Source organism: Lemur catta, chromosome 7, assembly GCF_020740605.2.
Source record: "Lemur catta isolate mLemCat1 chromosome 7, mLemCat1.pri, whole genome shotgun sequence".
NCBI classification, from domain to species: Eukaryota; Metazoa; Chordata; class Mammalia; order Primates; family Lemuridae; genus Lemur; species Lemur catta.
The window spans coordinates 21357610-21374523 of NC_059134.1; the positions used below are offsets into that span (position 1 = coordinate 21357610).

Consider the following 16914-nt stretch of genomic DNA (forward strand, 5'->3'; position numbering starts at 1 on the left):
TGTGGCTTGCTTTGGCCGGTAGAAGACAACAGAAGCAATGACGTACCATTTCTGGAGCTGGGCCTCAGGGGTCTTGCTTGTTTCAGTTCTTTCTCAGACCTTTGCCATGGGAATGAACCCAGGTTACTCTACAGGAGTATGTAAAACCATGTGGAGCAGAGGGGTCATCTCACCTGGGCCCATCTTAGATCAGCCGGCTGCCAGGCAACCTGACTGCACACACATCAGCTGAGCCAGGCTTGGATAAGAAGAGCTGGCCCCAGCTGCCGTATGGATTTATGAGCCATAATTAAATGCTTATTATTGTTTTATTTTATTTTTTTCTTCCTTCTCCTCCTCTTATCCTCCTCCCTTATTATTGTTTTGAATGAATAAGTTTTGGGGTCATTTTGTTATACTGTAATAGCTAACTACAAAAGCTCATTAATAACTTGCTGCTTTGGTAGCTCTCTGATACCTTCAAATACTTGTTTTATATTTTGACTAGCTTTTCTTTTCTTTTTTTTTTTTTTTTTGAGACAGAGTCTCACTTTGTTGCCCAGGCTAGAGTGCTGTGGCGTCAGCCTAGCTCACAGCAACCTCAAACTCCTGGGCTCAAGCGATCCTTCTGCCTCAGCCTCCCAAGTAGCTGGGACTACAGGCATGCGCCACCATGCCCAGCTAATTTTTTCTATATATTTTTAGTTGTGCAGATAATTTCTTTCTATTTTTTTAGTAAAGACGGGAGTCTCGCTCTTGCTCAGGCTGGTTTCGAACTCCAGAGCTCAAACGATCCGCCTGCCTTGGCCTCCCAGAGTGCTAGGATCGGCCTAGCTTTTCTATTTGTTATTGGCAAGAGGGTTGGTCTGAAACAAGCTAGTCTGATATTACTAGGAGAAAAATGTTTGGCGACTTTCTTCATATTTTCATGAATCCTCCTTTATCTTTTTGAGATATTAATACGTTGATTTTAACTTCTTAGCCCACCAATCTCCCTTGTCTGTTATAGTCGGTTCAATTTGTCTTTATCTTATAATGATTTCTTTCTGGAGATGTCTAGACTTTCCCCCCTTGAGCTCATATTCCCCTGGGGGTATTTGCCACCTTGGCTGGTAGACTTGCAAGGAAGGGCTAAAACCCAGGTCCTAGCATGTGCCTCTCCTGTTGAACTAGGTTTGTGTTTGGAAAAGGGGTATGAGATGTGGAGTAGAGATTTTTCTGATGTTAAAATCCTCCAAGGCAGCAGGGCTCTCATCGTGTGAGCTCCCTCCCACACTTAGAAACACTTTGTCTTTCAGGTTTTAAGGTAGTATAGTAAACGCTAGGATCCAGCCAGTCTGCCTATACCTGTTGTAAAAGTGGAAAGCTCAGTAGGTGCTCGCGCTTGGGTGGAGAAAGATTTCTCACACAGAGATTGGTATATATAAAAGTAAAACATTTATTTATTTTCCTGAGAAAGAAAGAGGGAGAAAGAGAAAGAGAGAGAAAAGGAAGGAGTGGCCACAGCACGTGGAGGAAGGAAGGAAGTGCTGGCTGCAAGGCCAAGTGGCTTGGCATCTGTAAAGGGTAAACATGGGTTTTTATCTCTGCTTCAGCAGATTGATAACAGAAGCAGCTGCAAAGCTGTTGTAGATGTTCTTTATTTTTTTCTCTGTGAAGCTGACTGTATCAAAGTCCTTGGAATCTGATTTTAGCAGGAACTGAGGCAGAGAGTTGGAGTGGGTAGCTTGCATCCCTGTTGTCCGCTTAGGGGTCTTCAAGGCTGAAAAAATGAAACTCTTAGAGGCGATGAGTTAGGCCACAGGTGGTTTTTTGTTGTTCTTTTGGGTTTCTGTTTTTGTTTTGTTTTGTTTTTGAGACAGAGTCTTGCTCTGTCGTTCCGGCTAGAGTGCAGTGGCATCTCATAGCTCATTGCAACCTCAGACTCCTGGGCTCAGGCAATCCTCCTACCTGAGCCTCACAAGTAGCTGGGACTACAGGTGCACACCAGATGCCCAGCTAATTTTTTTTCTCTTCAGTAGAGACAGGGTCTTGCTCTTATTCAGGCTGGTCTGAAACTCCTGACCTCAAGCAATCCACCTGCCTCAGCCTCCCAGAGTGCTAGCATTACAGGTATGAGCTACCACACCTGGCTACAGGTGTTTTAAGTAAACAACAAAGGGGGTAGTTGTGAGTTTTTCCTTCAAAGGGGCAATTATATGTTGTGAGTTTATTTCCCTTACTTTCCATTTGATAGTTTATTTTCCTGTTATATAGGTTATTACTAAGGCCATGTTTCACCTATGTTGCTAGCTTATGTCCCAACCTGTTGATGTTCAGTTGGCTGCTGTTTTCTGCCCTTACACAGTAACAAGGGCAAGCAATGGGTTGCCCAAGGTAATGCTGAGAGACAGTGAATTGCAGACCTAAAAACTCTTTCCTGCTCTATCTCCAATCCACAGTGCATGGCTCCCTGCCACTCTGGGCTGCCTTCTACCACCCTCCACCCCTACTCTAACACACCTGTTTTCCATCACTTGTTTTCTAGGAATGCCTCCATGTTTTGATGTTAATTTGACAGGCTCATCACCCTCTTTCCTACTTCTGACTCTGGGCTTGGGTTGGAGCTGGAAGCCAGCAGCCCATGCTATTTACATCTTGTCAGAATTATCTGTGTTATTATTATTATTTATTATTTATTTAACAGATAAATGTAGACTTCCCAAAAGAAGGCCTCAAAAAATTGGTTTAAGACTCAGAGTTGTTCCTCTCTACAGAAATTTTTAGTAAAAGGTGAAAGATTTATATGATCTGAAGAGAAACCAGAGTATGATTATTACTGTTTTTTAGTGTGGTCAAATCTACTGTGCTTTTCTTTGGTGATTTCTTCAGTTTTTAAATTGGAAAGTATTTTCTCATCCAGCGACAATTTAGTGGTTTTCCTTTTTTTCTTTTCTTTCTTTCTTTTTTTTTTGAGACACAGTCTTGCTCTGTTGCTTATGGGTAGAGTGCAGTGGCATCGTCATAGCTCACTGCAACCTCAGTCTCCTGGGCCAAATGATCCTACTGCCTGAGTCTCCCAAGTAACTGGGACTACAGGTACACTATAACGCCTGGCTAATTTTCTATTTTTAGTAGAGATGGGGGTCTTGATCTTGCTCAGGCTGGTCTCAAACACCTGAGCTCAAGTAATCCTCTCACCTCAGCCTCCTAGAGTGCTAAGATTTTAGGCGTGAGCCACCGTGCCCAGCCTGTACAATATGTCTGAGTTTTAAGCTAAGTGTCCTCACAAAATTCAAAAAGTTAAAAAATTAAAAAGTTTATAAAGTAAAAAAGTAAGCTAAGTTTAACTTACTACTAAACAAAGAAAACTCTTTTTATAGATTTAGTGTACCTAAGTGTACAGTGTTTATAAAGTACTGCACAGTAACATCCTAGGCCTTCACATCCACTCCCCACTCACTCAGTGACTCACTCAGAGCAATTTCCAGTCCTGTAAGCTCCATTCATGGTAATTGCCCCACTTAGATGGACCTTATTAAAAAATCTTTTATCTTGTATTTTTACTCTACCTTTTTTATGTTTAGACATGTTTAGATCACAAATACATAACCACTATATTCCAATTGCCTACAATATTCAGTACAGTAACATGCTGTACAGGTTTGTAGCCTGGGAGCAATACCACATAGCCTAGGTGTGTAGTGGGCTGGACCACCTAGGTTTGTGTAAGTGCACTCCAGGATGTTCACACAAAGAAGAAATTATGCAACAACCCATTTCTCAGAATGTATCCCCATCATTAAGCTATGCATGATTATACACTAAATACAAAAAATCCATGAATCGTCACTGATACTAATCTTTTTTAAAGGGGAATGGTGAGGGGAACAAGATCTTTACAGAAGAATGCCAACTAGTAAATATAGAAGGAATGATAGAATGAGAAAAGTCCCCATTTTGCAACCACTGTATTAATAAATGGTTCAGGCAAGAATCATCAATGAATTCTAAAACCTTTGAGTAAAAGATTGTTGGCACAGGATATTTACAAAGTGTTAAAGTATCATGCCATAGGTTACTTACTAATTACAAAGAGGAAAAAGTACCTTTACAGTATAGAAGTAAGGTGGGGGCCGGGCACGGTGGCTCACGCGTGTAATCCTAGTACTCTGGGAGGCTGAGGTGGGTGGATCATTTGAGCTCAGGAGTTTGAAACCAGCCTGAGCAACAGTGAGACCCCATCTCTACTAAAAATAGAAAGAAATTAGCTGGACAACTAAAAACATATATAGAAAAAAATTAGCCAGGCATGGTGGCGCATGCCTGTAGTCCCAGCTACTTGGGAGGCTAAGGCAGAAGGATTGCTTAAGCCCAGGAGTCTGAGGTTGCCGTGAGCTAGGCTGATGCCATGGCACTCTAGCCTGGGCAACAGAGTGAGACTCTGTCTCAAAAAAAAAAAAAAAGAAGTAAAGTGGACACCATTTTAAGCATATGATCAAACTTATCATATGCCTCCTGGGATGCTGAGCAGGACATAGCATCATTTACATAATATTTCTGCCCAAATTTTTTAACCTGATCCTTATCATTGCAAGAACAATCAGACAAATCCATATTAAGGGACATTCTGCAAAACAACTGACCTGAATCTTGAAAAATATTAAAGTAACCAAAAAGATTTTAAAACCAGATTATAAGAAAACAAAGAGTTATGATAGCTACATGAAATGTATAATCCTTAATTGGATTCTGGATTTTAAAAAAGGTCTAAAGGACGTCTTTGGAAAAATTGGAGACATTTAAATATGGACTATATGTTAGCAAATACATTTCTTTTAGCATGATAATTGTATTGTGATTATATAGGAGAACATCCTTCTTAGGGCAATACAGGCAGAAATATATACGAGTGAAGTTTATGATGTCTGCAACTAACTTTTGGATGGTTCAATAACAAAAACAAATACAATTGTATATTTATACACAGAGATTAGGCAAACATGACAAAATGCTAACATTTGTTCAGAGCTGAAGAGTATTTTTGCAACTTTTCTGTAGGTTTGAACATTTCTAAAATAAAATGATAGGACTGTTAATCTGTGTGGTGGTTACAGAAGCGTTAAAAGTAAAAATTCAATGTTAAAAAAATCATTGAGCTTTACAACTAATTGATCACAACCAGTTACAGATTCCTTTGTTCCTTCTCCACTCCCACTGCTCCACTTGACCAGCCTTAAAAAAAAAAAAAAGAAAAAGAAAAAAATCATTGAGCTGTACATTTAAGATTCATGGACTTTTTGTACTTTATTGTGTGTGTGTTAAACCTTACAAATAAAAGGAGAGGGAGCGGGACTTAATGGCTTAACACTCCCATATCAGCAGGGACTCTTTGTCCTGGTTTGCTTTTGGAGAAACTCAGTTACCTGGTCCTCTGACCCACCTCGCTGAAAGCACAGTGCCTGGTACACACGAGACTCCTGCGCAGTAGACACCTGTTGAATTAATTAAAGTTCAGCCACACTGTCGTCTCATTTTATCTCATCTTCACTTGCTCCCTTCCCTGACCACCTTCCCTAGTGTAAAACATCTTTGCTTTCAATTTTGGAACATTTACAATTCCTTCAGCCATTCTCCCCTGGGATCAGTGAAAGCCGTTGTTGTTTGGGAACTCTTATCTAAATTTTCTGAGCTCTTATCTAAATCATCTCTTGAGTCCTACCAGAGAACTATGATGTTGGTAAGAAACTGGAGCTCACAGAGATTACCCAAGGTCACACTGTTAGCGCGTAATGGGTCCAGGATTAGAATTTGAGGTTTACTCCGGGCCCCGTCCTTTAAACACCCTTGCTATATTGGTTTCTCTCTGTCCCCCAATAGTCTGACCACAGTTAAATTTTCAAATTGTGCTTACTGAGGACTGCCTTAATTTCTCACAGAAAATACTCTGTTATGAGACCTTTTCCAGACTGTGAGCAACTCGGGAACAATTATGACGTCAGTATTCCGTGTGTGTTTGTTAGCAGAAGGCACTCACTAAAAATTGGTTTGTTGAATGCACCCAGTAAGGAGTGGACATGCCGTGTCCAGCCCCTAAGGGGCGCTGTCATCGTCCGAGGAGCCGCGCGACCCGCAGGATTTAAGACTGCATCTCTGGGGGGGCGGGACTCCGCTCGCGGGCGCCAGAAGCAGCAGGCGGAGGCCCCGCCCCCACCCTTGCGCATGCGCAGCGCCCTCCGGTTTGTCCCGCCCCGCCCCAGTCGGGCTCCCGCCTCGGTTCAGGTAGGGGGAGGTTTGCGGGGTAAGGCCTTCACCTAGGGCGGGGCTGGAGTGGGAGTGTCAGGTCTTGGGGCTCCATTGTCCGCGAACCCCAACTTCCGATACAACCTGGAGCCGTTCCTGCAGCTGCAGGGGGACAATTCCTGGGTCTGGGGGCCACCGAGGCGCTGCCCGTGACCAGCAAAGCCACCTCCTTTATGTCGCTCCAGCCTTGTGGTCTCTGCACCTCTGCAGCTTCTAAACCCCTGCCCGTCGTGCTTCCCAGCCCCGGAGTCGGGTGTCCTGGGTAGCTTGAGGACACGGGCTGGGCAGGTGCCAAGATCCCAAGCCCGCCGCCTCTCTACCCCCTCCCGCCGCCCGGTGCTACCCTGCTAGGCTGAGCCACTGGGTGCCAGAAGCCAGAGGCCTCCGGGAGACTACGTGCGGTCGCCTGCTCCACTTGAGCCTACGCTTTCTGCTTCAGTTGCTTTCCCAATTGAGCGGAAAAGCCGGGGGCATGTAGCCGGGGCCCTGGGAAGCTGGACGGTTCGGCACTGCAGCCCGGTTCGGCACTGCAGCCCGAAGCCCGCCTGTGCACTTTCCCGCCCACAGGCCGCCCAGTCGCTCTGGCTGCGGCCCCTGCCAACGTCCCCCAGGTTGGACACCAGACCTTGCGGCCCCCAGCCAGCCAGATGGAAGCCCAGACTGACGTCGCAGGGTAATGGGGACCCAGAGGCAGCTCTGTGTGGCCCCATCGGGACCTCAGCCCTTAATGGGGCTTTCTGTGTGACACTGTGGGACCCGAAGGGGAGGTGGTTCCCCCTAGCTTACAATTCTGCCACTATAGGAAACAGTTACATTCATTGTGTGCTGAGCATTGGGAGTTACAGGGGTGAGGTCAGCTCTAGAAGGCTTGGAAGTGGGGTGGTTGGAGTACTGTCTAATAGAGTGGGGGGCGGTGTATGTAGAAACTAACATAGTACAAAGTGCAGTGCCTGGCAACCAGTAAGCTCTTAATAAACCTTCCATGAATGAATGAGAAGGTTTGGTAACTGAGGGAGCAAGGCTTGAGAGGGCAGCTCTGCTCATCCCACCCCTGTCTCCCCTGGGCTCATGCAGACAAAAGTAATTAGGTTGAGGCTTTAATCACAGCTAGTTTCGCAGGGGCGGACCTGGAAGAGGAGGGAAAGGCAGAAATCCTGGAGACATCGGGTGCTGGCCTTGCTCACAGGCCTGCCTCCCTCTGAGACCCCTTCCACACCCCCAGTTTGGCTCTCAGTAATCTCCTGTTTTCTTGTCTCCCTCAGGACACTGGGTTCCCTAGGAGCCGCCCCAGGCTTAATGATTGTCCAGAAGGTGGCTATAAAGGGAGCCTGGGAGGCTGGGTGGAGGAGGGAACGGAGGAAAACCTAACTCAGCAGATCTGGACGCTGTGAGAGCCGCAAGCAAGAGCTGTGGGTTGGAGACTCTGTGTTCCAGCTCATAGGGCCTGCTTTTTTCTACCATGGCGGCCCAAGGCTATGGCTATTATCGGGCTGTGATCTTCTCAGCCATGTTTGGGGGCTACAGCCTGTACTACTTCAACCGCAAGACTTTCTCCTTTGTCATGCCATTATTGGTGGAAGAGATCTCTCTGGACAAGGATGATTTGGGTAAGCCCTGGAAGGGCAGGGTAATGGGCCAAGGGACACAAAACCAAGAGGACACATTGGGTGTTTATGGCTGTGTGTTGTGTACAGGTGTGGAGTGTGTGTAGACTGTCTACACAGCAGAGGCCGGGGGCCAGTCTGCATGTGCAGGGTGAAGAGGCTCTGAGATGCATGTACATGTGTGTGTGCAGGTGAAGGCTTATCTGATGTGTGTGTGTGTATGTGCACGCCTGTTACCCGTGTGCCCTGAGGGTCACTGTTTATTCTGAGTGTGTTTGGGTGGGTTCTGAGCATGGTTTTCACACCTGTGTGAGTGCACACTGAGGTGTGAGTGCTGGCTACTGACATTGTGACTACTGGGGACTAGGAAGTTGGCACAGTGACTTCATGTCTCCTGGCATGCTACCCTTCAGGAAAGACAAGGTCCCTGACTCCAATCCTGAACGCTTTGCCCCATGTTCAGAGGTGGGGCAACAGAACTGCTAGAACCCTTGGATTGGCACCCGGGATGAGGTGGGAAATCAGGCATATGCAAATCCTAGGGAGGGGAGCTGCCATGTCCTGCTCCCTTCTTGTCCCCCAACAGCTGCATCTGAGAAGTCATCAGCCTGGGGCCAGTGCTGATGGTGAGGCAGGAGAGGTAGCAGGCATAACAAGGCCCTATGAATGTCAGGATTGCCATCCAGGCTCTTCCTCCACCTCTGGGAAGGAACCTGGCTCAACCCGCCAGGCACCCCTACACATCTGACCCCATGCCTTCCTCTACCCCTCCTGTGCTTTTGCGCTGGCCCTCGGTCCCCAGGTGTCCTGTTCCCTGCTCCCCTCTCCTGCAGGGCTCATCACCAGCAGCCAGTCGGCAGCCTATGCCATCAGCAAGTTTGTGAGCGGGGTGCTGTCCGACCAGATGAGTGCTCGCTGGCTCTTCTCTTCTGGGCTGCTCCTGGTTGGCCTGGTCAACATAGTCTTTTCCTGGAGCTCCACAGTACCTGTCTTTGCTGCTCTCTGGTTCCTTAATGGCCTGGCCCAGGGTCTGGGCTGGCCCCCATGTGGGAAGGTCTTGCGGAAGGTGAGTGCTTTCAAAGAGCCTGTTTGAACTGGCACAGACTAGGCGATGGATGCCTAGTGAGCATGTGGGAGCACCCCTCCTTAGCCGCCACCTCCACCCCCGACCCATGGCAGGTTCCTCAGGAGTTCCCAGTCAGCTCCTACTGCCTGTCAAGATATTTTAGGAGTCTGAGAGTGGTGGGATCAGGTGGCAGATGAGGGAATTGCCCTGCCAAGTAGAAGCGCCCTCTCTCTCATCCCTGTAATGTGATCTTCTGGGTCTGCTTCACCTGATCCCCACCCTCACCATGACATGGGCTCTAGGCTGGGTACCTACTTTGTCCCCCCCCACCCCACAGTGGTTTGAGCCATCTCAGTTTGGCACTTGGTGGGCCATCCTGTCAACCAGCATGAACCTGGCTGGAGGGCTGGGCCCTATCCTGGCAACCATCCTCGCCCAGAGCTACAGCTGGCGCAGCACGCTGGCCCTGTCTGGGGCACTGTGTGTGGCTGTCTCCTTCCTCTGTCTCCTGCTCATCCACAATGAACCTGCTGATGTTGGACTCCGCAATCTGGACCCCACCCCCTCCAAGAGCAAGAAGGGTGAGCCCTCACCTAAGTCGATCACTGGGGCACCTTCATTCATCATTCACTGGGCAGAGTTTTGTTGAGGGCTAGATGTATGCCTGGTTCTGTGCTAGCCAGTGGATGTAGGGGAAGGAAGCGGGAGGGCGGGAGGAGAGTAAACAAAACTCCATCCCAAGAGGCAGTTAAGTACCAGACAAGTGGCAGGGCCAAGTGTTGTGACTCATGTTATACCCCACAACAGCACAGAGTTCCGTGTCCTGGATAGCGTCCTAAGCTTAAGTGGCACTTGGGTGCCCTCCTCCATCCACCCTGGCCCTCAGTTTCTCTTTCATTCATTGAGGCTTGCAGCAGAGTTGGGGAGAGGAGAGCAATGGGGTGAGGGGATACTCTTCATGCTGATCGTGGCTGTGCTGATGAACTCTGCCCCCGTGGCTGGTTAATGAATGGTGGGGGCTCAGGTGGGGGCAGGGCAGCAAGGGCAGTGCATGAGGACTGGCCTCTTCCCATCTCCAGGCTCCACGAAGGAGGAGAGCACCCTGCGGGAGCTGCTGCTGTCCCCCTACCTGTGGGTGCTCTCCACTGGCTACCTTGTGGTGTTTGGAGTAAAGACCTGCTGTACTGACTGGGGCCAGTTCTTCCTTATCCAGGAGAAAGGACAGTCAGCCCTTGTGGGTAAGATGAGTGTTGGGACAGGGTGGGCATAAGGAGCAGGAAGGAACCAATGCAGGGGATGGGAAAGTCAGGCTTTATCCCTTTAGGGAGAAAGGCTGCTTCCATTTATCTAACTCTTTATTCTTCCCTGAGGTCAGGCACTACTCAGGCCAGTCACTCTTGGGGACGCTGTGCCTCTCTGGGTTTAAGCCACTGTGGGACAACCCCAAAGTGTAATACCCTTCCATCCTCCCCTTCCCTCTTCCCACCACAACTCCCCACCGCAGGTAGCTCCTACATGAGTGCCCTGGAGGTTGGGGGCCTTGTAGGCAGCATCGCAGCTGGCTACCTGTCAGACCGGGCCATGGCAAAGGTGAGTGGGCAGAAGGGACAGGAAGGAGAAGGGTCCCTTTGAATCTTCCCAGCATGGCTGGACAGGCACTGGAGAGATGGGAGTCCTGGGGCACAGGCAGGCTGGCATATGCTGGTTTAGACGGGGTGAGGTGGGTATGATTCCAGGCTACTCTTAGCTTTCCTGGGGATGGGGAGGTGAGGCGCTTGCGGGAGGAGTTTTAAGTGATGTCAAGGAGAGCGAGAATTCCTCTCAGCCTAGCTGTAGCCTTCTCCACAGCCCCAGGAAAACTGGGGCGGGAACAGACTAGGTGCAGCTCCCCAGCACGTGTCCCAGGCCTGCCCCAGGGTGGAGGAAGGGATGTTGTGGAGTTTGGCCTCAGAACATAATGGGCAGGTCCCAGGGCCTCTGAGAGCTGCCCAGAGCCAAGAACTGTGGTGGGGTTGCCAAAGACCTGTCAGCAGAGCCCTGACGTGTCAGAGTCCAGGGGTGGGGGTTCTCTGCCCTGTTCCGAGGGCCTGACATTGCTGGGACTGTCTCCATAGGCAGGGCTGTCCACCTACGGGAACCCTCGCCATGGCCTGCTGCTGTTCATGATGGCTGGCATGACAGTGTCCATGTACCTCTTCCGGGTAACGGTGACCAGTGACTCCCCCAAGGTAATTAAGGAGGGCCTGGCCCGCGGCAGAGCACAGGAGAGAAAGCAAGGGCCGCTGACTCCCTCTCCCTGGCTGCAGCCCGGCCCAGTCCTTTCTCTGCCTCTCACATTTCCCTTTTCAGTTGATTGTACTGTGGTTCCTCTCCTGTTTCTCGGTTCTCCTCCTCCACTCTGGGCCTGGTTTTCTTTTCCCTATGCTCCTCTAGGATGTTGCTTTCTGGACTCCAGCTCTTCACCCTCTTGCTGAGCTCACAGGCTTTACGGAGCATGAGGTGCCTTAAAGATATCTCTGGTTTTTCTCCTGGTCTGTCTCACCTTTGTCCTACCCCCTCTGCCTGGCCCCTAGGCAGTCCAGCTTGCATAAATTCTGAGGATAGCACTAACTCAGAAGACTTCTGTGCTTCATTCCCTTGCCCACCTAGGCCCTTGGGTTGGCTCAGTGTGGAATCTACTACTGTAGCCCCATGTTGTCAGTTGTATCGGCGAGTTGGGTGAGGAAGGCCACTTACTGTCCTTTTACTAGTATTGTTTGTTCCTGGGGACCAAGCATTGTTCTCTCCTCTGGCAGGGGTGGGTAGGTAGATAGGCTTTCTGACTCTGAATGCCACTCCACACTGCTTTTGCAGCTTTGGATCCTGGTGCTGGGAGCTGTGTTTGGTTTCTCCTCTTATGGTCCCATTGCCTTGTTTGGAGTCATAGCCAATGAGAGTGCCCCTCCCAACTTGTGTGGCACCTCCCATGCCATTGTGGGACTTATGGCCAATGGTAAGTGATACCTTCTAGAATGTCTACCTCACTCCCACTTGTGCGTTGCACATAGGCCAGAGCAAGCACCACTGGCTCTAGCCTCAAAATGGCTCAGGCTCTTCCCCTTCTTCCTCACAGTGGGCGGCTTTCTTGCTGGGCTGCCCTTCAGCACCATTGCCAAGCATTACAGCTGGAGCACAGCCTTCTGGGTGGCTGAAGTGGTTTGTGCAGCCAGCACGGCTGCCTTCTTCCTCCTGCGAAACATCCGCACCAAGATGGGTCGGGTGCCCAAGAAGGCTGAGTGAAGAGTGAGGCTCTGGAGTACCATCCCACCTGGCCCCACCTGGCCGTCCCCCTGCACACTGTGGGGGAAGGGAGGGAGCTGCTCTGCTAGCACTGAACCTTCGACTTTCCCTCTCTGCACCTTTTCCCTTGCCCAGGTGGTGCTGGAAGTTAGCAGTGGCTAATGAGGTCCCAGCTCCCCATCCTATGCTCTATTTAAAAGACATTTGTCCTTGGACTCCATTAGCTCCTATTTCCTGCCTTTAAACAAACAGGAAACTTCTACAGTCAGGGAGCCTCCTGTACCCTTCTTCCTTTCCTGGGCCCTGTCCTGCTCCATCCTACCCCATCCCCACCTGAGGTGAGGCTGTCCCTGCAGTTACAAGACACTAATGGCCCGTGACTTCTGCTCCACCCTAAGTCCTCTCAGCAGTGGACAATTACTATTGCCAATACCTCAGACTCCAGGGGAAGAGAGGAGGCCATTACTCTAATACCCTGGGCACAGTTGGGGGGCATGGGTGGGAGGGAAAGATGACTTGTTATAGAAAATTAAAACTAGATTTGATACTAAACACTGTCCGTGATCCATTCTTTCAAAGGGGTACTAGAAGCCAGAGACAACTTTCTTGGGAAATACTGCAAGACCTGCTCTTTCTACCCCAAAAGGAAAAAACTTCATTTCTTCCTTTTGGAAGAAAAGTGAAAGCTAAAGTGTAGATAGACTTTTTTAAGTTCATGCCTCCTCTGTCTTCAACTGAACACTGTATAGCTGAACGATCATTTTAGAGATGAAGCTATTGGGTTTTGGGCAGGTTAAAAAACTTGATGGAGGGAGGCAGTATAACAGTGGTTCGATGAATGTACAGTCAGAAAGCCTGGGTTCAAACTCAGGCTGTCAGTAACCAGCTTGAAGACTTTGAAGCAGAGTTTGCACCTTGCTAAATTTTGTCTGTAACAGAATGTACCCTCTGGGGTTAGGGTAAAGATTAAATGAGATAAAGCAGTAAAGCCTGGCTCTAAGTGCTTGATAAATGTTCCATCAACACCATTACCACCACCACCCACCAAGGCCCCAGGAAATCAGCAGCAATTCTGGGACTAGACATTCAAAGTCTTACGTTCATTTATTTTTTTATTTTATTTTTCTGAGACAGTCTTGCTCTGTCACACCAACTAGAGTGCAGTGGCATCATCATAGCTCACAGCAACCTCGAACTCCTGGGCTCAAGTGATCCTCCTGCCTCAGTCTTCCAAGTAGCTGGGACTAGAGATGCGAACCACGAAGCCCCGCTAATTTTTCTATTTTTCAGTAGAGACAGGGTCTTGCTCTTGCTCAGTCTGGTTTCAAACTCCAGAGCTGAAGTAACCCTTCCACCTTGGCCTCCCAGAGTGCTAGGATTACAGGCATAAGCCACCATGCCCAGCCTATATTTTTTTTCTTTTTTGAGGCAGGGTCTAGCTATATTGCCCAGGCTGGAGTACAGTGGCACAATCACAGCTCATTGCAACCTTGAACTCATAGGCTTTATGTTCATTTATTTAATGAACACATACTTGTTGCATTTTCCACTAGAACATAATATCATCTTTCCAGAATTCTCTAACCATTTTGGTTTCTCTTCCTGTGCCTTTCCCTGAGAACCATCAATTAGGATAGCAAACACTGGGATCAAAGGAATATTTATTACATCATTTACAGACCTACCTCCTCCATAAATAAATCTGTACAGAGTCAGAAAGTAGGACCATGATATATACAGAAGGAAAGAGCATGGTGTTAAGGCTCAAGGATCAGTACATGTTATCAGGCTCAGCATTCATTTTCAAGTGCACCAACAAGGCTGCTGGGATCTCCACTGGAGTGGAAACAGCAGGACCCCTGCTGTGGGAACACAATTTGGGGGTTCAAGGCAGGTTTGGCCTATGACCCAGGTCCAAAAGTCCCAGCCTTCTCTGCTACCTCCAAGGCAAGCTTCAGGTTCTGGTCAAAGAGTTCACACCTAAGCCAGGCCCAAGAAACAATAAGAAAAAACCGTGAGGCCTGAGGCTCTCTCCCCACTGAAGCCAGGGGAAACTTTGCTCGAGGGCAGAACCCCAAGGAAAGTCTGGGCTTTATTTATAGATAAAGGACTATTCACTGTTGTCTTGTTTACAAGTAATATTCTATTATACTTCAAATGACTTTAGGCAAAGCACACAGGGAGGGGCAAGGAGGCTTTGACCAGTATCTGGGGAATGGGGCCACTTACCTGATGGGCATCTCCAGGGAGTAGAATGGATTCTTGAGGGCAAAGTCTGAGTAAATCTCATAAATCTTTCGGAGAAGGGAATCTATTCCAGCTTGCCTAGGATCTGCCAGTACCACGAACTTGATCCCTGTAGAAACCACAAATGGTAATTGAAGGCTCAGAATGCAGTAAATAACGTCATCTTGTTATTTGTACAGCAGTTTTGACTTCAGAAAACACTTTCATAAGTCCATTTTTTATTTTACCCTTGTTGCTACATAATGCAGAAAGGCAAGATTTTGAATCTAGATGAGACTAGAGACGTTAGAGAAGTGAAGTGACTTTACTATGTCACCCAGCAGATTGAGACCAGGCTTTAAGTTCTAGCTCTGCCACATACTTCCTATTTTGGAGTCCCTCAGCAGAAACAATGGGGACAAACTCAGGCAGTTTGAAATAGTGTAAATTAAGGGAGTGAAGCAATGACACTCTCTATCCAAAGGCCATTTCCACTTGGCTTTCAAATTTCATTTTGGAACACCACTTTCCAAAATGTGTGCAATGTGAAATGCGTTAAGGTGAGTTTTATCTGAACACAGATAACTAGTGCTGAGCATGCTGGGTGACGTGGACAAAATCAGCTTCAGAGTAAATATTGGCTTTGTATTCACAAAACAAACAAATAGATGTGTCTGTAGAACTGCCCCAGCAAAAGCCAACACCACCCCCGTACTTGCTCACCAAAGCTGCCTTTGGTCAATCCCTTCCCCCAACCTGCCCCATTGCATCCCTCTGGCCTACCTGGAGCTGCATACCTGTCAGTGTCTGGAAGCAGTGCAGTTTGAATGTGTCTGTCTCTAGCATCTCAATGCCTGAGCTTCCCTGTTCAGGAGACAGCTGGGAGCCGATGGCAAAGAGCCTATATGCAAAGAAGGCAAAGTTGGGACTGTACCCCACTGCTGTAAGGGAAGTGTGCCTCATAAAGTTTTCCACTGAAGTGACACTATTTGCTGAGGAGTTCACATCACAGCCTGGGACAGTAGGGAAGGTAGTGTGAGCTGTTGGCAGCAGTGTCAACATTTCTTTTAAATTCATTTGAATACTGCATTTATTTTACGTTACATACTTTAACTATATGACATTTTACATGGAAAAATTTGGGTAAATGGAGCTGGGCGTGGCACCTGTAATCCCAGCCACTTGGGAGGCTGGCATGGGAGGATCCCTTGAGACCAGGAGTTCCAGATCGGCCAGGGCAACAGTGAGATCCTCTTTACATATTATAAATAAACTCAACTTTGGATAAAACGAACACTCTGGGAATATATGCCATGCTTATTTAGCTCCTAAGTGTAGGCCAGCACATCTCATAACATAATTGGCAGCAGTAAAAATTTTTCAAAAATCTTGTAGTTCTTCACTCAGAGCAACGCCTTTGGTAAAAGGTAAAAAATACTAAAAAGATCATTTAGTTTAACTGGATTTTTTTGAAGAAATTAAGACTCAGAGAAGAAAAGCTGACTTAAGCAAGATCACATCACTGCCAATATTACCTAAAACCTAGACACACTGGATCAGTCGTTTTTCTTTTCATAACACAAGAACCGACGACTTGCTGCTCAGGAGACGGGGGGACTTACGAGTGGAACATGGAGGCTAGCATAAGCTTCTCATTAGAGGTGAGGCGGGGTCGGCCGAATCGAATGGACACCGGGTAATTAGCAGGGTTACCCAGGTACTCCAGCACCTCTTTCCCGTCGGCTGTGTACTTGCCGTTCACGTCCATGCCATTGATGGCCAGCACTGCATGGCCCACTGCAGGGGTGAAGCTAACGGTCAGCGAAGCTCCAGCCCCGGGGATTCCGCCGAGGGACGAGGGACCCGGACTGACCCCCATACCTCCCCAGCCCTGCACCTACACACCAGCCCACTTCGCAGCACCGGGGCCCGCCCCCGAGGCCCCAGCTTAGCCCACCCCGGATGCCGTCGCGCTGGCCAAAAGCAACCAGCACACGCTCATCGTGCAGCTTGAGCAGAAGATCCAGCGGGTAACTGAAAGTTTTCTCAGCCTCAGCCCGTGGCGCGTAGCTGTCCAACTGGTAAATCAGGCCGCCAGCTTTGTTCACCACATACACACTAAAAATCGCCATTGCTGCAGCCGCCGCCGGAGCACTCGGATTCTGCCTCGCCCCGGAACCGCACTCACAGTCCCCGCCCCCGGCCCCACCCCACGTTTCTCCACCCGGCACCGCCGCGTCGCCCCCTGGGGCGCTTGCGCGCTTGGAGCGACATGCTTGGTCGTTAGTAATGCCAGAAAGGTAGACGTTGGGACCAGGTAAATTGCTTTTCCTGTCTCGGTGCCAGAAGACAGCGCTATAGTACTGCTTCGCAACTAGCGGCAAAGTGCAACAAGCCGAGGGCAGTGTTTAGGAGGCGCGGCTTGGGAGTTGGAGTCCACTTCTACCCTCTCTCTGGCTATTAAGAATTCTTCGCGAG

The 16914-nt window shown here is 48.6% G+C and overlaps 2 protein-coding genes and 1 non-coding gene across 5 annotated transcripts; 1 reads left to right on the forward strand and 2 right to left on the reverse strand.

Moving 5' to 3' along the window:
* Nucleotides 1–2673: 2673 nt before the first annotated feature.
* Nucleotides 2674–2789, reverse strand: LOC123643030. The gene has a single exon (XR_006736607.1). It is a non-coding gene; the product is annotated as a U5 spliceosomal RNA (small nuclear RNA).
* A 3392-nt stretch (nt 2790–6181) lies between these two features.
* SLC37A4 (solute carrier family 37 member 4) lies at nt 6182–12759 on the forward strand. Of its 3 annotated transcripts, none has more exons than XM_045556324.1 (10): nt 6182–6240; nt 7524–7868; nt 8699–8931; nt 9269–9512; nt 10011–10169; nt 10436–10521; nt 11046–11159; nt 11365–11430; nt 11785–11923; nt 12044–12759. In XM_045556324.1, the coding sequence occupies exons 2-10, from the start codon at nt 7721–7723 to the stop codon at nt 12208–12210; spliced, it is 1356 nt and encodes a 451-aa protein (XP_045412280.1). In that variant the 5' UTR covers nt 6182–6240; nt 7524–7720; the 3' UTR covers nt 12211–12759. The 3 variants fall into 3 exon arrangements, with proteins under 3 accessions (XP_045412280.1, XP_045412282.1, XP_045412281.1); XM_045556325.1 differs by having other exon boundaries at nt 6209–6934; XM_045556326.1 differs by lacking the exon at nt 11365–11430 and having other exon boundaries at nt 6198–6240.
* A 1087-nt stretch (nt 12760–13846) lies between these two features.
* TRAPPC4 (trafficking protein particle complex subunit 4) lies at nt 13847–16886 on the reverse strand. The gene is made up of 5 exons (XM_045556328.1): nt 16394–16886; nt 16059–16233; nt 15234–15337; nt 14440–14566; nt 13847–14190 (listed from the first exon to the last, which is right to left on the reverse strand). Exons 1-5 carry the CDS (start codon nt 16566–16568, stop codon nt 14112–14114), a joined length of 660 nt encoding a protein of 219 aa, XP_045412284.1. The 5' UTR covers nt 16569–16886; the 3' UTR covers nt 13847–14111.
* Between the last annotated feature and the right edge of the window lie 28 nt (nt 16887–16914).